The following is a 20644-nucleotide window of genomic DNA, read 5'->3' on the forward strand; positions in this document are numbered from 1 at the left end:
TATGGAGAGAGAAGCAGAGTTAGTGTTTCAGGTCAGTGACCCATTATCAGAACAGTGGACTGTTTAGAAAATAGGCATTTTGTCAGCAAAAAAACTCCCAAAAATCACAGAAGTATATCTATTATCAAAATTTACTGTTAGCTGCCCTTCATTACACAATTTGAAGCGCATGATCTAGCTTAAGACTATGAGCTAGTTTTATCCATGTTTTTCCTCCAATTTAAATGCAGTTGTATAAGAAATTGTAACTTACAAATTCTTTACATTCATTTTCCAATGACCTGAGCAAAATGAATACAGATAACACCTTTCTAAATGTTACTTCTTTAGATATCTCTGCTATAGTTCTACAACAACCATTTGCATTATCAATAGGTGCTGCTTGTATGACATGTTGAAATTCAGCACCATTATTCAAGCCTCCACTCCTTACCTGAATAGTTTTACACTTATTTCCGATTTCCCTTCTTTAAACAATTTTTTGCCTGCTGTTTGTATTTTTGTGTTACCTTTCAAACAAACAAAAATGCATCTGTTTGAGTGAGATTCAGCTGCCCCAACCATTCGTATCACATTACAAAAAAAAAGTGTGAAGTATACAATTTTCCTTCTCATTATTTCCTTCTGCATATAATTGAGTGTATGTTGAGCATTCAAAAAAAAAAGTACCCAAATTAAGCATTGCTGAAGTTGTTCTTGACTGTGAATGTCACAGTGGATGTCATATTGAGAGAAATACTTTTAACAGACTGGTTTCTTTCGTTCCTATTTTCACATCATGCATAAATAACATTGGGATAACAGCTGATTGTTACAGCTTTAACAGTAAAAGAGATAGCTTAACATAGAAGCAATTGTAATGCATGCCGCAACTGAAGCACATTTATAAAATTGAATAAACATTGATTTGCATCCTTGTTTTCAAAACCTTCGACAGCCTTAACTCTCCCTATCTCTGTAACATCCTCCAGTTCTAAAACCCTCCGAGATCTCTGCGCCCCTTCAATTCTGGCCTACTGCACATCCCCGATTTCCATCACTCTGCGACTGGCGGTCATGCCTTCAGCTGCCTAGACCCTAGGCTTTGGAATTCCACCCTAAACTACACCTCCTCTCAACCGCCATCTCCTCCTCCTCCTTTTGTATGGTAGTAGCAAAAAACAAATCAAATATCACTATCTAAGTCAGATATCCAGCCAAAGCTTCTGGTGTGACAGCGTAGATATCTTGTAGGCTGCCTGCAAATTTCCACTGAGGGCAGTCTTTGATGATGTGCTTCAGGGTCTGATCAGGAGCTATGCAGTTGCATGATGAGGATGCTTCGAACTTCCATTGATGGAGGAGTTAGCAGCATCAATGTTTCTGCTAATCTGAGCACATGCATGGTCACATAGCAGCCTGGAAGGTACTGCACAGGCCTTGTGTGGTAAATAATGTGCTTGCACGGCTGCACAAAAAATTTAGAAGTACCATGCACTGAAAAAACTGGTCACACGCAAAACAAAATTTTATAGGCAACATTGGATTGGATAGCATTTACCAAGACCAGTTCTGAGGCAGTTGTCCACCATTTGCAGGAAGCTTTGATCCTCAGGATCATTTTGGTATGTTGCCTTTCTTCCAAGGATTATGCCATTGATCATTAAGGCCGAGGGGAGATCACTGAAGGGCTTTGGTGTAGTGACTTTCTAGTTTTGAAATGAGTTAGTGTCAAGATGATCTGGATAAGCACTACTGATGTAGTAATTGTATTCTCTGGTGACTGCATATTCAAAGCGGCGATGTGGTTATGCGATGTTTGCAAGCACAAGCAGCCAGTGCGTCGGTGTCAATAAAAGCAACCCAGTGTTAATTCTCATAATTGTTAGTGTTCAGCTGGGAATCAGTAGATTTGGTATGCGGACTTGATAGCCATGTCATAGACCATTACTTGTTGTAACTTACACTGGGGCAAGTGCTGCTGTATGGAGGGATTGAGCATCCGCTCCCCATGTAGATCTAGCAAGTTTCTGGATCAGATTGCCCCTTCTCTTTAGATTCTTCCTGAGCTGCTATACAGCAAGGTGTGATTGAGCATGACTCCTAAATAGGATGGGTTACCTCCTTTAAGACAAGCCACTTTGACCAAGCTTTTAGTCACCTGTCCCAATATCTCCTCGTGGTTGTGTCCAATTTTGTTTGATAAAGCTCCTATAAATTGCCTTGGAACAATTACAATTCTGGTCGCCTTACTATTAAAAAGGATGTAGAGGCACTGGAGAGGGTGCAAAAAAGATTTACAAAGATGATACCAGAAATGAGAGGTTACCCCTATCAGAAAAGGATCATCAGGCTGGATCTTTTTTCACCTGAAAAGAGAAGGCTGAGGGATGACCTAATAGAGATCTTTAAAATAATGAAAGCCTTGCTCGAGTATGCACAGAGGATGGAATCATGGAATCTTCCCAACCCCACAGAGACGGTGGCGGGGTGGGGGGGGGACGCGGCAGGCAAATTCAGATATTTGCGTGTCGGGACGTCTCCCTGATGCTGACCTGCCTCCTGGAGAGTTTCCGAGGGGAAGGCTGCCACTGGAATCAGCAACATGCTCCACAGAGGTGCACAGCCAATTAAGGCCCTATTTAGGAATCATTTTCCAAACCTTCCAGCATTTTAGCAGCGTCGGACCGGCCCCCCGCAGAGTCTGGAGCCCGGGAGCGACTTGTAGGCAGATGTCTGGTGGCAGGCCGTGGCACCATTGGAGCCTCCTCTCAATGCCCCAGTGAAGGAGCTACAAGGATAAAAAGGCCACAGCCACAATCAATCCTGTAGAGGGGTTCCCCTTCCACACTGATGACCCTAACAGCTGTGGGCTTTATTTAAAAATTTTCTGCAGGCATCCGAGAGCATCTCCAATTTGAAGTGCCCTCACGCTGCCCTTTCTGCCTCAGCGGCACCTGCCTCTCCCGGTGAGGCTGCTGGTCATGCAGTGCTGAGAACCCTCTGATTGGGTCTTCCGTGACACTTTTCCGCCCGCTGTCCTTAATTGGATAGCGACACAGAAGCGGCCTTTTAATTGGCTGTCTCTCGTAAGATGCGTCAGGGGGCAGACGTCGGACACCAGTGGGGTTAGAACTTGGAAATGGTTCCGACACAGGTTCCTGGCGCCTGCAGAAAAATTCAGCCCAGAGTGTTTCCATTTGTGGGGAAGAGCAAAACTAGATGCCATCACTATGAGGTAGTCACCAAAAAATCAGATAGAGAATTCAGAATAACTTCTTTACTCAGAGAGTGGTAAAAATGTGAAACTCACTACCATGCTGCGTGGTTGAAGCAAACAGTATAGATATATATAAGGGGTGGCTAGATATGAGGGAGAAGGGAATAGAAGGATATACTGATAGGGTGAGATGAAGAAGGATAGGAGGAGATTCGAATGGAGCATAAATACTGGCATCGGCTGGTTGGACCGAATGGCCTGTTTCTGTGCTGTATATTCTTTGCAATTCTATGTTTTATTACTTTAAAGACACTATAAAATGAAATTACTTGTTGTTATTCACATAATATGAGAATCTTCAACTTGCTACATAACATTAGTTGAAGAATAATGCTTATGTTTTCTTTTTCGAAGACTTAGTTTTCAGAATTTTTTGAACTGTTAGCACCTGAAATGGAATATTTTTTAATTTTAACACCCATTGTCAACACGAAGCACTACAATGTTAGATACACCCTCTGGTTTGCTCCAACAATGCGTTTCGTATCAACTTAAATCTGTGTGACATTTTTCCATTTTTTACCCAAGGCACCCTGTGGCTTTTTAAATGAGATTGGCAGCTTAACGACTATAAAGATGTATTTAGTTTTTTTTAATTTAGAGATACAGCACTGAAACAGGCCCTTCAGCCCACCGAGTCTGTGCCGACCATCAACCACACATTTATGATAATCATACTCTAACTCCATATTCCTATCACATCCCCATCTGTCCCTATATTTCCCTACCACCTACCTATACTGGGGGCAATTTTTAATGGCCAATTTACCTATCAATCTGCAAACCACTGCGCCACTGTGCCACCCATACTTTTGTACAGTGAGCCCATGCCTTTTCAGGGACTAAACTCAAATAGAATCTAACAGCCAGCAGGTTTCATCCATGAGTCGAAGCCGAAATTGAAAAAATGTCTAAAAAAGAAAAGGACACTGAATTATCCTGCTGGACCATCCAGTCCTTATCTGTTCTTTAAACTTTAATGGACAAATAATTATCTTATATAATGGTGATGAAGCTGACTTTGTTTTCTGACCACTATTTTGATATAGCTTTGTTCGCCTTTTCATTGAATATCACTATGTTAATCTTTTAACCAAATGAATATTTATTTTATTCATTCAGATCCCGGTCCAAAACAAGCTAGAATTGTTCGTACTTCTGTAAATTCTGAATTACTTTCAAGTCTATTAACAAGAGTCTCCAGGTATAAGCAGAAACTGGCGCAGTATCTTTTAAAACTTGAATACCAGCGCAATTACAAGATGCAAAGGAAGGAGGAGCTTCAGAAATTACAAGACATAAATCTAGATAAGGTGAGTTAATTTGGCTTGCCATATTGTGTTCACTATATAATCATTATTATATCTTGTATATTTTGTCTTCAATGCAGAAATTAATGTTTCTGTACAAAAAAACTAGTTGTCCCTTTTTGTACCATTTTTCTATGCTGTAAATCTACCATTGCACAATATGCAAAACTATCGTATGATTTTTTTATAATTGAATGATGAGTCTCTACATGCAAACTTTCTTTCAGCTGTTTACGCAAGTTAGTGTCATTTTTGCAATTAACTCTAGCAGTGTAATGGCTGGAACAATAAAGAACAGATAAACCTTGATTGCAGTTCCAATACGTTACTGGAAATTGGCAAAAAGATCACCATTTTAGACAAAACAGCAATATTTACCTCCATGTTTAGGTTTTTTTGGATGACTGTGGTTTGCAGAGCACAGCAAACTATAACTATGCAGGATACGTGCTCTGGGGCATATTACACAGTCCCCACTGATGTAACAAGGCAGAAAAATTGTCCCCGAAGACCCCTATAGTTCTCTCTGACAATTCTGGTGCCTCAGTCTAGTGCTTCTCAGCTGCTGTTTTGCAACTCTTAGAAATATTATTATCCATGGCAGCAACGGGTACTCTTTGCCACCCACAATCCATCTGTTCATCTGAATATCTTTCTTGCAGCAGTCAGGGACGGCAGAATTTCTGAGAATAAATGCATCTTCCAGCAAATCTGGCATTGATGCAGAGAATTCTTTGCATGTGGTCACACACAATCTGATCATTTTTGCAAGTGGTACCCCTTTCTATTAAGAAAATTGAGGAAGTTCGCAGTCCTATGTGGGTGCCATCTATTGTACCCTGCACTTTAAGGAACTCGGCAAAACAATAAATATGTATGGCTCTGTAACACTTTCTGTAATGCAAATTGGATGAATTCCCCAGCATTACGAAGTGTGCCAGTTACTTGATGAATGAATGCCAGTACAATAGCCTTTGTGATATTGCACAGCTGCTCGGTGGTTTCTTGAAATGGCTCGATGCATAAAAGTTGAGTACAGCCATCACTCTACCAGCTACTGTCTGAGCAGATGATCTTAGCGGCAGGCCTTCATACAGTAATTGGCATAACCAAGGAGAAGAACTTGGTGGATGATGAGCCTAGGGAAGGGAGTGCAGATAGTCTCAGTCATCTCATTATCAAAAAGGAGGAGGTGTTGGGTGTCTTGCAAAGCATTAAGGTAGATAAGTCCCCAGGGCCCGATGGGATCTACCCCAGAATACTGAGGGAGGCAAGGGAAGAAATTGCTGGGGCCTTGACAGAAATCTTTGCATCCTCATTGGCTACAGTGAGGCCCCAGAGGACTGGAGAATAGCCAACGTTGTTCCTTTGTTTAAGAAGGGTAGCAAGGATAATCCAGGAAATTATAGGTCAGTGAGCCTTACGTCAGTGGCAGAGAAATTATTAGAGAGGATTCTTTGGGACAGGATTTACTCCCATTTGGAAACAAATGGACTTATTAGCGAGAGGCAGCATGGTTTTGTGAAGGGGAGGTCGTGTCTCACTAATTTGATTGAGTTTTTTGAGGAAGTGACGAAGATGATTGATGAAGGAAGGGCAGTGGATGTTATCTATATAGACTTCAATAAAGCCTTTGACAAGGTCCCTCATGGCAGACTGATACAAAAGGTGAAGTCACATGGGATCAGAGGGGAGCTGGCAAGATGGATACAGAACTGGCTTGGTCATAGAAGACAGAGGATAGCAGTGGAAGGGTGCTTTTCTGAATGGAGGGATGTGACTAGTGGTGTTCCGCAGGGATCAGTGCTGGGACCTTTGCTGTTTGTAGTATATATAAATGATTTGGAGGAAAATGTAGCTGGTCTGATTAGTAAGTTTGCGGACGACACAAAGGTTGGTGGCGTTGCAGACAGTGATGAGGGTTGTCAGAGGATACAGCAGGACATAGATCGGTTGGAGACTTGGGCGGAGAAATGGCAGATGGAGTTTAATTCGGACAAATGTGAGGTAATGCATTTTGGAAGGTCTAATGCAGGTGGGGAGTATACAGTAAATGGCAGAACCCTCAGGAGTATTGAAGGCAGAGAGATCTGGGCGTACAGGTCCACAGGTCACTGAAAGTGGCAACGCAGGTGGATAAGGTAGTCAAGAAGGCAGACGGCATGCTTGCCTTCATCGGTCGGGGCATAGAGTATAAAAATAGGCAAGTCATGCTGCAGCTGTACAGAACTTTAGTTAGGCCACACTTAGAATATTGCGTGCAATTCTGGTCGCCACACGACCAGAAGGACGTGGAGGCTTTGGAGAGGGGACAGAAGAGGTTTACCAGGATGTTGCCTGATCTACAGGGCGTTAGCTATGAGGAGAGGTTGGATAAACTCGGATTGTTTTCACTGGAACGACGGAGGTGGAGGGGCGACATGATGGAGGTTTACAAAGTTATAAGTGGCATGGACAGAGTGGATAGTCAGAAGCTTTTTCCCAGGGTGAAAGAGTCAGTTACTAGGGGACATAGGTTTAAGGTGAGAGGGGCAAGGTTTAGAGGGGATGTGCGAGGCAAGTTCTTTACACAGAGGGTGGTGACTGCCTGGAACTTGTTGCCAGGGGAGATGGTGGAAGCAGGTACCATAGAGACATTTAAGAGGCATCTTGACAAATACATGAATAAGATGGGAATGGAGGGATACGGACCCCGGATGTGCAGAAGGTTTTAGTTTAGGCAGGCATCAAGATCGGCGCAGGCTTGGAGGGCCGAATGGCCTGTTTCTGTGCTGTACTGTTCTTTGTTCTTCGTTCCCCTAGCAGAGAAGGGGGCCATTCAGCCCATACTGTCTGTGCCAGTTCCCCAATTTCAGGTTGTGTGTTCCAGATCTTAAATAATTTTTCCTCATGTTCCATCTAGTTCTTTTAGTCAATATTTTAAAACTATAACCTCTGGTTATTGACCCACTTGCCACAGGAAATAGTTTCTCCCGACTTGCTTTATCAAAACCTCTCAGTGTTTGAATTGGGTTTCGACTTAACCTTCTCTGTTCTAAGGAGAACAGTCACAGCTTCTCTTAAATCTCTCATCCCTGGTATCATCCCAGTAAACCTTCTCTGTACCCTTTCCTGGGCCTTGATATCACTCTTAAAGGGTGGTGCCCACAATTGTACACACTGCTGCATCTGAGGCATAACCAGGATCTGCAAAAGTTTAGCATGCCTTCCTTGTTTTTGTATTCAATGCCTCTATTTACAAAGCTGAGTATCCTATATGTTTTTTTAGCCACTTTCTCAACTTTCCATGCCACCTTCAAGGATTTGTGAATATGCACCCCCAGATCTTTCTGCTTTGGCTAAGGGGAGGCTGTGGCGTAGTGGTATTGTCACTGGACTAGAAACCCAGAGACCCAGGGTATTGCTCTGGGGACATGGGTTCGAATCCCACCACAACAGAAAGTGGAATTTGAATTCAATTAATAAATCTGGAATTAAAAGCTCGTCTAATGATGGCCATGAAACCATTGTCGATTGTTGTAAAAACCCATCTGGTTCACTAATGTCCTTTCGGGAAGGAAATTTGTTGTTCTTATCTGGTCTGGCCTACATGTGACTCCAGAACCACAGCAATGTGGTTGACTCTGACATGCCCGCTGAAATGGCCTAGCAAGCCACTCAGTTGTATCTAACCGCTACAAAGTCAATAAAAAGGAATGAAACCGGACAAACCACCCGGCATCGACCTAAGCACCAGAAACGACAATGGCAATCCCAGCTCTGTCGACCCTGCAAAGTCCTCCTTACTAACATCTGGGGGCTTGTGCCAAAGTTGGGAGGGCTGTCCCACAGACTAGTCAAGTAACAGCCTGACATAGTCATACTCATAGACTATGTCCCAGACACCACCATCACCATCCCCGGTTACGTCCTGTCCCACCGGCAAGACAGACCCAGCAGAGGTGGTGGCACAGTGGTATACAGTCGGCAGGGAGTTGCCCTGGGAGTCTTCAACATCGACTCCGGACTCCATGAGATCTCATGGCATCAGGTCAAACATGGGCAAGGAAACCTCCTGCTGGTTACCACCTACTGCTCTCCCTCAGTCAGTACTCCTCCATGTTGAAGGACAATCATCTCAGCTCCAGGACATCACTGCAGGAGTTCCTCAGGGTAGTGTCCGAGGCCCAACCATCTTCAGTGGCTTCATCAATGACCTTCCTTTAATCAAGGTCAGAAGTGGGGATGTTCACTGATGATTGCATAATGTTCAGCACCATTTGCAACCTCTCAGATACTGAAGCAGTCTGTAGAAATGCAGCAAGAGCTGGACAGGTTTGGGCTGATAAGTGGCAAGTAACATTCGTGCCACGCAAGTGCCAGGCAATGACCATCTTCAACAAGAGAGAATCAACCATCTCACCTTGACATTCAATGGCATTACCATCGCTGAATCCCCCACTATCAACATCTAGGGGCTACCATTGACCAGAAACTGAACTAGAGTAGCCATATAAATACCATGGCTACAAGAGCAGGTCAGAGGCTAGGAATCCTGCAGCGATTAACTCACATCCTGACTCCCCAAAGCCTGTCCACCATTTACAAGGCACAAGTCAGGAGTGTGATGGAATACTCTCCGCTTGCCTGGATGGGTGCAGCTCCAACAACACTCAAGAAGCTCGACACCATCCAGGACAAAGCAGCCCGCTTGATTGGCACACCATCCACAAACATTCACTCCCTCCACCACCGACGCACAGTGGCAGCAGTGTGTACCATCTACAAGATGCACTGCAGCAATGCACCAAGGCTCCTTAGACAGCACCTTCCAAACCCATGACCTCTACCAACTGTAAGGACAAGGGCAGCAAATGCATGGGAACACCACCACCTGCAAGTTCCCCTCCAAGTCGCACACCATCCTGACTTGGAACTATATCGCCGTTCCTTCACTGTCGCTGGGTCAAAATCCTGGAACTCCTTTCCTAACAGCACTGTGGGTGTACCTACCCCACATGGACTGCAGCAGTTCAAGAAGGCAGCTCCCCACCACCTTCTCAAGGGCAATTAGGGATGGGCAGTAAATGCTGGCCTAGCCAGTGATGCCCACATCCCATGAACGAATAAATAAAACTTGCACCCTCACCCCCAACCCACCCACAGCAAAATAGTACCGTTTAAATTAGGAAAGCAGAAAGTGCAGGAAATACTCAACAGGTCTGGTGAAAGGTCATCGACCTGAAACGTTAACTCTGTTTCTCTCTCCACAAATGCTGCCAGATCCGAGTATTTCCAGCACTTTACATTTTTATTTCAGATTTCTAGCATCGGCAGTATTTTGCTTTTATTTTAACCATTTAGATCATACTGCTCTGCTTGTTGTTTCTTCCAAAGTGAATCACTTCACAGTTATCTGCATGAAATTCCATCTCCCATGTGTCTGCCCATTTCATAAATCTATGGCCTCCTGAAATCTGCTACTATTCCGTTCACTATGTATTATGTTGTCAAGTTTTGTATTTCCCACAGACTTTGAAATTATACACCCTATTCCTAAGTCAAGATCATTTCTATGTAACAAGAAAAGCAATAGTCTGCCCACTCTGTACTTCCCTCGAGCCAAAAACAAGCATCCATTCACCACTTCTCTTTGTCTCCTATCCCTTCGCCAGTTTATACTCAAGTTATCACCATGCCTTTAATACCACATGCTTCTATTTTCTGATTAAGTCTGTAATGTGGTACTTTGTCAAATACTTTTTTTGAAATTCCATATATACATCTACTGCACTACTTTCATCAATCTTCACTGTAACTTCACCCAAAGAACTCAACCAGTTTAGTCAGATAGGATTTACCTTGAACAAATCCATGTTGGCTATTCCTTATTAAACCATGCTTCTCCAAGTGAGAAAAATGGTCTCTGGCGGGCAATGGGCATCTCCAACAAGAGATCCAGCAGCCCATGACATTGAATGATATTATCATCACTGAATCACCCACAATAAACATCCTGGCAATTACCATTGACCAGAAACTGAACTGAACCAGTCATATAAATACTGTGACTACAAGAGCATATCAGAGGCTGGGAATTCTGCAGTAAGTAACTCAGCTTCTGGCTCCCCAAAGCCTGTCCACCATCTACAAGGCATAAGTCAGAAGTGTAATGGAATACTCTGCACTTGCCTGTATGAGTGCTGCTCCAACTACACTCAAGAAGCTTGACACTATTCAGGAGAAAGGAGGCTGCTTCATTGGTACCCTATCCACCACCTTTAAACATTCACTTCCTCCACCACTGACCCACAGCGTCAGCAGTGTTTATCATCTACAAGATGCACTGCAGCAACTTGCCAAGCCTCCTTTGACAACACCTTCCAAACCCGTGACCCCACCTAGAAGAACAAAGGCAGCAGATGCTTGGGAACACCACCACAGAGAGTAATGCATCTAAGTTTGCTGATGATACAAAGCTCGGTGGGAAGCTAAGCTGTGGGGAGGATGTAGAGAGGCTGCAAAGAGATATAGACAGGTTAAGTGAGTGGGGAACAAGATGGCAAATCGAGTATAATGTAGGGAAGTGTGAAGTTTTTCACTTTGGTCATAAAAATAGAAAAGCAGAACATTTTTTAAAATGTGTGAAACTGGTAAGTGTTAATGGTTCAGAGAGACTTGGGGGTACTCCTACAAGGAACACACAAAGTTAACATGCAGGTGCAGCAGGCTATTAGGAAGACAAATGGCACGTTGGCCTTTATTGCAAGGGGAATTGGAGTACAAGAATAGAGAAGTCCTACTAAAATTGTACAGGGCTTTGGTGAGACCGCACGTGGAATACTGTGTGCAGTTTTTGTCTCCACATTTAAGAAAGTATATACCTGCGCTGGAGGCAGTGCAGCGAAGATTTACGAAACTGGTCCCTGGGATGAGGGTGTTGTCCTATGAGAGGCTGAGCAAATTGGGCCTATATTCTCTGGAGTTTAGAAGAATGAAAGGTGATCTAATTGAGACATACAAGATTCTGAACGGGCTTGATAGGGTGGAAGCTGAAAGATTGCTCCCACTGGTCAGGGAATCTAGAACATGGGGACACAGTCTCAGGATAAGGAGTCAATCATTCAGGACTGAGATGAGGAGAAATTACTTCACTCAAAGGGTTGTGAATCTTTGGAATTCTCTTCCCCAGAGGGTTGTGGATGTTCCATCATTGAATACATTTAAGGCTGGGATAGACAGATTTTTGGTCTTGCAGGGAATCAAGGGATATGGGGAGTGGGCAGGAAAGTGGAATTCAAGCCCAAGATCATCCATGATCATACTGAATGGTACAGCAGGCTCGATGGGCCATATGGTCTATTTCTGCTCCTATTTCTTGTGTTCTTGTGCAAGTTCCCCTCCAAGTCACATACCATCCTGACTTGGAACTATATTGACATTCCCCTTCACTATTGCTGAGTCAAAGTCCTGGAACTCCTTTTCTAACAGCACTGTGGGTGTACCTCCACCACATGGACTGCAATGATTCAAGAAGGCGGATCATCACCACCTTCTCAGGAGTAATTAGGGATGGGCAATAAATGCTGGCCTTGCCAGCAACACTGTCATCCCAAGAAGGAATAAACAAAAACATAGGCCATCTATTTTGAAAGTTTCTTCAGGCTGTCGTCACTAAAATAAAGTTCCTTTACTTGTCCCAGTTGAAGTAGGAAGCAAAAGTACAAAGTATCAATCACAAAGTTCAAAAAAGCAATCTAAATTATACATGCAGCAATAGCTTCCAATATATGAAAGAAGAAAGCGAATCAATCAAAATGGATACATAGAATTCAAAGCTATGGCTTTCCCGTTCTTAAGGAAAATGAAGAGTCATGGAATTCATTTTCAAAAAGCAGTAAAAGTCCCAGAATACCATGCAATCAAAAACATAATTTATCACTGTTAATCAGTGGGCCTGGGAATATTGCAATGTGCATTATATTGCATTACTTGGAAGAGTAGCTAATAATAAATGTTTTAAGATATCATTAAGATAAATATTTTAACTTATTGTTTCATATTCAAATTAAAAGAATACGAAAACTACTGCAGGAAATGAACGTAGGCTTGATGAAGACTTCTCCAGTATTATCGAATCTATGGAAGATTACCTGAATCCTGTTTTGTCGCAGTTTGACTTTACATTTGTTCCGTAAGTACTCACAAGGTATAGAAGTAAGGCCTTTTCCTTGCAACAGCCAGTAGGATAATTCTGACGTTCACTGCTACAAATGCCTGCCACATACCTGAATGGCCAAGAACAAAATGATTTTTTTGGTGCACCTCTGAGTTTCTGTGGCTGATCAAACAGAGACGCCTGAGAGACCCTAGCCCAAAACTTTTTGGGGACAACAGGTATATGTGCTGGGGTACACCTGCTGGAAACCTCTGACTTAATTTGCAGGCTGAGGAGTAGGCTTCTTAATAATCCGTGTTGGTGTCCATACCACAGGAACTTGTCTGAGGCACCTGTCTGTAGGAAGGCAACAAAATTCATAATTGGCTGCTGCTCTGGGCTGCATCCTCCCCTCTGGAAACATGACCATAGAGCACCATTGGTCCCTTTTATAAATACTTGAAACATTTAAAAATTGTTGCGGTTCAGCCTACAGCCAACCTGTACCCTCCACCCCCGGTTTCATATATGCCATCTGGAGACCAATACACTGGTGAATCCCAGAATGGAGACAAGAATATTCCCAGGCTGGGAGATCCTTCCTCCGGCCATGCCACCTCTGTCATTAGTGATCTTGTTTCAGCGGGCGGAGGCTACACCAACAAAGCCCCACGCAAATTACCAGGCAAGGTTCAAATGCGGCAGATGCATGCCATGGCTTAATTTCCAGCACTTCTACCACAATTCTACTGAACCATGGATGTTCAGGTTATAATGATTGTCAGTCAATAATTGTGTAGAAAATTATCTGTGTATAATAAAGAACTTATAGCGATCAAAAGAGAACTGATTTCTACTCCAGGTAAAAAGGTGGGGCTGTGCTATAAATTAAATCAGTAAGTCTTAAATGAATTCCTAAATGAGGATAATTTCAAGCTGGTCACATTATAGCATTATACACAGGGCGGAATCTTCCCAGCCCTGCCGAGGCGGCTTTGGAGACTGGGCCGGGAGCAAATATTGGAAGTTTTGCTTTGGGTCATCTCCCTGACGTGTTCCCGCTTCCGAGCATCATTGCCGGAGGTGGGGTAAATGAGGTATCTGCTACCCGCCTGGCAGTGGTGGGTATCCAAATAGGGTCAATTAAATGTCAATTAAGCACCATGCAGCAAGTGCCATGAGATCTTGCGAACATTGCATGGGCCCGACACTGTCAGCACCCCAGCAGCTAAGCTGAGGTGGCGGCACAGTGGGAGGCCCTTGTGCAATGAAATTTATATGCAGTCCTCACTCAAGAGTGGAGGCAACAGGGATGATTCCTTAGACCTGCCATGGAGCAATGGTTGTTCTGTAAAAATGTTGGGGCTGATAATTTAGATTGTCTTCCAGGGACGTAATCTGTCATGACAACTCATAGCAGTGAAGTGCACAAACAGACTTATTCAGTGGTCGGCTGGACCATGGAAGAGGAGCAGCATGTCAAGCATCAGTGCACCACAGACAGGTTGGACGGGGGTCAGGGAACAGAAGAGAGCACAATCCTCAACAGAGGGTTTATAGGCAAAGGCTCAGTTTCATAGACCAAGACCTATTGGAGCAGCAGCGAAGTAGAAGGCTGCGCCTCTCACGGCAAGTAGTTGCAGACATTTGTGCACTTCTGGATGAAGACAGGACATCAGGCCCCAAGAAGCGGTTGGACATCCAGTACTCTTGGCAATGAAGATGATATTTCTATGTCACTGGCTTCTTTTAGGCATCGGCTGCAGACATTCTCAATCGGCCACTCGTACCTGCGGAACGTAGATCACAGATGCTCTGTATGCGAGGACATTTGAATACATTGATTTTCCATGGATGCGGCGAGTCAGGCCCAGAGGGTTGTCAGATTTGCCTCAATGGCAGGATTCTCTCAGTTGCAGCAGGTAGTAGACTGTACCCATGTGACCATTAAGACACCATCGAAGCAGGTAGGGGCATTTGTTAATAGGAAGGTCTTTCAGTCCCTCAATGTGCAGCTTGTCTATAACCACCGTATACTCTTCATCCAAGTGTGTGCACGATTCCTTGGAAGCTGCCACGACTCATTCATTCTTAGACAGTCTCAGGATCCCCAATTGTTCACCTCATCACATCGTATCATAGAATGGTTGCTGCACAGAAGGAAGCCATTCGGCCTGTCGTGTCTGTGCCGGCTCTCTGTAAGAGCAAATCAGCTAGTTACATTCACTGCCTTTACCCCACAGCCCTGCAAATCTTTTCTCTTCAGGTACTTATACACTTCCCTTTTGAAAGCTATGAATGAATCTGCCTCCACCACACACTTAGGCAGTGCATTTCAGATCTTAACCGCTCGCTGCACGCAAAGTTTTTCCTCATGTCGCCGTTGGTTCTTTTGCCATTCACCTGATATTGGTGTCCTCTGGTTTTCAAGTCTTCAGCCAACGGGAGCAGTTTCTTTCTTTATACGCTGTCCAGACTAATAATGATTTTGAACACTTCTATTAAAATCTATTAAAAGTAGGTGAAAAATGGAGGGGAGATGAGTTAATCATGTCTTGATAGCTTGGAGAGGTCTGGAGAGGGTGCAAATTGATAACTGGTTTTATTTTATTTGAAATGACTTGTCCAGGTAATGGCATCCCTTATCAGGTCTTTGAATATTCAAAGACTGGCTGGTGAACTCCCTGTACTCAGCAAAGGACTCAGTTCATGCTCGGCATGATGTTGAGCTCTTCTTCCGTCGCCTTCGCCTCCGTGCTCACTTCTTTGACCAGAAGTCCACTCCGTTCTCTCAGGTCTAACCTCGACATTGTCATCAAACCTGCAGATAAGGGTGGTGCTGTTGTTGTCTGGCGTACTGACCTCTACCTTGCAGGGGCTCAGCGCCAACTCTCTTCTTCCTACTTCCCCCTGGACCACGACCCCACCAGCGAACATCAAGCTACTGTCCACAGAACTGTCACTGCTCTCATCTCCTCTAGAGATCTTCCCTCTACAGCTTCCAACCTCATAGTCCCGCAACCCCGGACAGCCCGCTTCTACCTCCTTCCCAAAATCCACAAACAGGACTGTCCCAGCAGACCCATTGTTTCAGCCTGTTCCTGCCTCACTGAACTTATTTCTTCCTATCTTGACTCTATCTTTTCTCCCCTGGTCCATTCTGTTCCCACCTGCATCCGTGACTCTTCTGACGCCCTACGTCATTTTGACAATTTCCAGTTTCCTGGCCCTAACTGCCTCCTCTTCACTATGGGTGTCCAACCTGTCTACACTTCCATTCTCCACCGGGATGATTTGAGGGCTCTCTGCTTCTTCCTTGAACAGAGGCCCAACCAGTCCCCATCCACCACCACCCTCCTCTGCCTGGCTGAACTTGTTCTCACATTGAACAACTTCTCTTTCAACTCAAGTAGTGCTGGAAATACTCAGCAGGTCTGGCAGCATCTGTGCAGAGAGAAGCAAAGTTAACGTTTCAGGTCAGAGACCCTTCTTCAGAACAGATATGTGGGATATGTCGAACATTCTTTGTTCCAGTCCTACTCAGGCCCCTTCCCCGAACTCTTTTTCCGGTACATTGGTGACTGTATCGGTGCTGTTTCCTGCTCCCGCCCCGAACTGGATAACTTTATCAACTTTGCTTCTAATTTTCACCCTTCTCTCACCTTCTAGTTAGCACCACAGCCTCACAGCTCCAGGAACCCGGGTTCAATTCTGGGTACTGCCTGTGTGGAGTTTGCAAGTTCTCCCTGTGACCGCGTGGGTTTTCGCCGGGTGCTCCGGTTTCCTCCCACCGCCAAAGACTTGCAGGTGATAGGTAAATTGGCCATTGTAAATTGCCCCTTGTGTAGGTAGGTGGTAGGGAATATGGGATTACTGTAGGGTTAGTATAAATGGGTGGTTCTTGGTCGGCACAGACTTGGTGGGCCAAAGGGCCTGTTTCAGTGCTGTATCTCTAAATAAATAAATAAAATAAATAAAACATGGTCCTTCTCTGACACTTCCCTTCCCTTCCTCGACTTCTCTGTCTCCATCTCTGGGGTTAGGCTGTCGACTGATATTCGTTACAAGCCTACCGACTCCCACAGCTACCATGACTACACTTCTTCACACCCTGCCTCCTGTAAGGACTCCATTCCATTCTCCCAGTTTCTCCGTCTCCGACACATCTGCTCTAATGATGCTAACTTCCATGACAGTGCTTCTGATATGTCTTCCTTTTTCCTCAACCAAGGATTCCCCCCCCACCCACTGTGGTTGACAGGGCCCTCAACCATGTCCGGTGTCTGGCCCATTTCCCGCACCTCTACCCTCACCCCTTCCCCTCCCTCCCAAAACCACGACAGGGTTCCCCTTGTTCTCACTTTCCACCCCATCAGCCCCCATATCCAAAGGATCATCCTCCGCCACATCTGCCACACCCAGCATGATGCCACTACCAAACGTATCTTCCCCTTCCTTCCTCTGTCAACATTCCGAAGGGATCGTTCCCTCCACGACACCCTTGTCCACTCCTCCATTACCCCCACCACCTCGTCCCCTTCCCATGGCACCTTCCCCTGCAATCGCAGGAGGTGTAATACCTGCCCATTTACCTCCTCTCTCCTCCCTATCCAAGGCCCCTTCAGGTGAAGCAGCGATTTACTTGTACTACTTTCAGCTTAGTATACTGTATTCACTGCTCACAATGTGAACGCAGATTGGGTGACCGCTTTGCGGAACACCTTTGCTCTGTCTGTAAGCATGACCTTGAGCTTCCAGTTGCTGGCCTTTTCAGCACCCCCCCCCCCCCCCCCCCCTTCAACAACTCTCATGCTCACATCTCTGTCCTGGGATTGCAATGTTCCAGTGAACTTCAACGCAAGCCCAAGTAACAGCATCTCATCCGATTAGGCACGCTACAGCCTGCCGGGCTGAACAATGTATTCAATAATTTCAGAGCATGACAGCCCCCGCCCCTTTTTATGTTTCGTTATTTTTTTATTTTTTTATTCTTTCTTTTCTATTTGGTTATTTTAGTTTATTTTAGTTTGTTTCTACTGTGCCTACCCACTTTCTGTTTTTTTAATGTTTGTGCTTGGAGTGCTTTGTGCTTTACAGTCAATTCACACCCTCTCTGTACTAACGCTTTGTCTTTCAGCCGATCATTAACATACCGTTTGCCTTTGTTCCATGACCTGGTCAGTTATTCTCTGTGACCTTGTCCTATCAACACCTTCCCTTTTGTTAACTCTTGCCCCACCCTCCCCCACTTTACTTGCTTAAAACCTTTTACATTTCTAATATTTGTCAGTTCTGATGAAGGGTCACTGACCTGAAACGTTAACTCTGCTTCTCTCTCCACAGATGCTGCCAGACCTGCTGAATATTTCCAGCATTTCTTGTTTTTACCCCTGTTTTTTGGTCTGTCATTGTATTTCTTTAATTGATTTTTAATCCATTGTTCAGAGGCAATTTGTTAGTGATTTAAAGGGACAATCCACATGGGTCGAATTCAAAGTGTCCTGGCCACAATAGTTGAATTTAAAGTGTTCTTTGGCCTAGGCTGACGTGAGGGCTTAAAAATGCCCATGCCTACACTACATTACAACAGTGACTATACTTCAAAAAGTACTTCTTTCACTTTAGGACATCCTGAGACCATGAAAGAAGTTATATAGATTTTCTTTCTGTTTTCATTTCTTTTTCTTTTCCTTTCTTTCTGTCTGTCTTTTGTCTTTATTCCGACCAATCCATCTTTCATTATTATAAAGACACACATTTGGTCATAGCTGACTAAATGTCTAATGTTTGGTAACATTGAATCCTTGGAGAATACCTCGCAGAAAACCCCAATAGCTTAATAGTCACTCAAAGTTCCATTTAGGGAACAAATTCTTCCATAATTTTATCTGATGCTACACAAGCCAAACTGGCTTCCACTGTGTTGAGAATCTTAGACAGCCCTAGTAATATCTCTAGCACACAGTGATTTAGAAGACTTGACAGCATTTATTTTCCTGTGCGAAAAATGAAGACAAACTGAAGACTAAGCAGCAGACGGTCAAATATATAGCTTGGTATAACAACACTAAAGCCAACCATGTTAGGTATATTCCGATGATATGTGGGAGATGGATATCTTTTGAAAATAAGTTTTAATTATGTATGGTCTTCAGTCAACAGCCTTCCCCAGTAATGGGCATGGATTCAGGGAAATCAAAATCCAAAAACAAAGAGGAAAAATCAGTGGCTGGAAAGTCAACTCCAGGTATGTGGCAATTAGTCAGGGAAGAATTTCACTGACAAGCTATAAAGTGATTAACTTTCGGTTATATTGGTCTAAATAAGAAAATAAATAAATCAGATTATGTGTTCAATAATTTCATCTGGATTTGCTATGTAGTTGCTTCATAAACTTTCAGAAACTGCACTTGTATCATTGCCATTTTTTCCTTTTAACACCAATGCTACACAAGACAATTTTTTAAGAGGAATTCACAGCCTAATTTATATTATTTTGCTCACCTTTAAAATGTATATTGTTCATCACCCCCATGCCCCACCTTCAGTTCCTGCTGCAATACCTTCCCTTCCTTCTTTCCTTAGCTTCAACTCCAAATGACTCCTCATTTTTAGTGACTTCAATTTCCACCTAAGTCTCCTTGCCCTTTCTCTCCCAAATTCACTGCCCTTCTGATCACCCTAAATCTTTCCCTTCATATAACAACTTCTACCATATCCATAACCACCTTTTTGACCTCGCAATCCTACTTGGTGCCTCTACTCCCATGATCTCAAAAATGCTCAAGCCAACTGGAGTCACTTGTTTGTATTCCTCATCATCTACACCCTCTGATCCTCTTTCAACCCCATTTCTTTCTGCATCTACCATGGGAAAAAGTATTTCCCTTAAGTCACTAGCAACTGCACTCTTAAACTCCTAACTGCCTAGCTTTTAGCTTTCCATTCACCATGAATTCTCTGCACCTGTAGAGTAGATCACTTTCACTGCCCTTGTCTCAAGTGCAACCGTCAGCATATTCACTCCTGGTCATTTATATGGAATGTCCCCATCATTGCTTCCTCAAATCCAAGTGTTGCAAACATGAATTTACCTGGCACATTAACTGAATTAGCTATTCATAATCAGATTTAACTCGACCATTTCAAGCTCTACCAAACATGCTATCTGCCAAGCCAGCATTTACTCTAAGGTTATCCTGGAGAGCAACGATCCAGCTTCATTTTCTCTAATACCAGCATACCCCCGAAACTCCTCTCCCCTGCCCCCTCCACCCTCACCTCTAAAATTAAGTGTGAGGAGCTCTTGGATTGTTTTGTTTCCAAGAGAGTGACCAGATGCATCTGTTGCTTCATCCTCTACCTCTTTTGCTTCCAAAATAATCTCCCCAGTTCCCCTCCTACTTCAGCCCTACCTCTTGTCTCTCTCAAATTTCTGCCCAAATTTCCTGAACCTATGCCTCCTTCAAGCTCATCGTGTTCATCAGACCTACATGATGCCTGCTAGACTTCATTCCCACTAAACTCTGACCATCCAGCATCCCTTTCTGGCTTTCAATCGAGCTGACATTATAAATGGTTTCCTATGCTTGAGCATTGTTGTCCCTTCCTTACAAAACTGCCATCATTACTCATCTCTTCAATGACCTCACACTTGACCCCTCAACTCAAAGATTTATCAACATATTGCCGCCTGCCAGATACATAACCATCACTCTTATAGCTCCCTGTTTGAAACCCACAATTATATTTCAACACCTCTCAAGCACCCAAACAGCCCTAATAAGTCCTAAACAGCCCAAATCATTCAGAAACAGCATTCTTTGTGACTGGGACCATGTTGCATTATCACTTCTATATCACTGAGTTCATTTGATGTGGTCAATCACACCATCCTCCTCCAAAGTCTCTCTTTCATTGAGCAGCTCCAAGGGACTG

The 20644-nt window shown here is 43.9% G+C and overlaps 1 protein-coding gene across 1 annotated transcript in view; it reads left to right on the top strand.

The window, feature by feature from the left end:
• LOC137380601 (cilia- and flagella-associated protein 46) overlaps window positions 1–20644 on the top strand; it is a 453149-nt gene that overhangs the window by 358257 nt on the left and 74248 nt on the right. The window contains exons 47-49 of the mRNA XM_068052672.1: window positions 4382–4572; window positions 12624–12742; window positions 18862–18953. Coding sequence (XP_067908773.1) covers window positions 4382–4572; window positions 12624–12742; window positions 18862–18953 — 402 coding nt within the window. The remainder of the gene's footprint in view (window positions 1–4381; window positions 4573–12623; window positions 12743–18861; window positions 18954–20644) is intronic.

Source organism: Heterodontus francisci, chromosome 20 (assembly GCF_036365525.1).
Source record: "Heterodontus francisci isolate sHetFra1 chromosome 20, sHetFra1.hap1, whole genome shotgun sequence".
NCBI lineage: Eukaryota > Metazoa > Chordata > Chondrichthyes > Heterodontiformes > Heterodontidae > Heterodontus > Heterodontus francisci.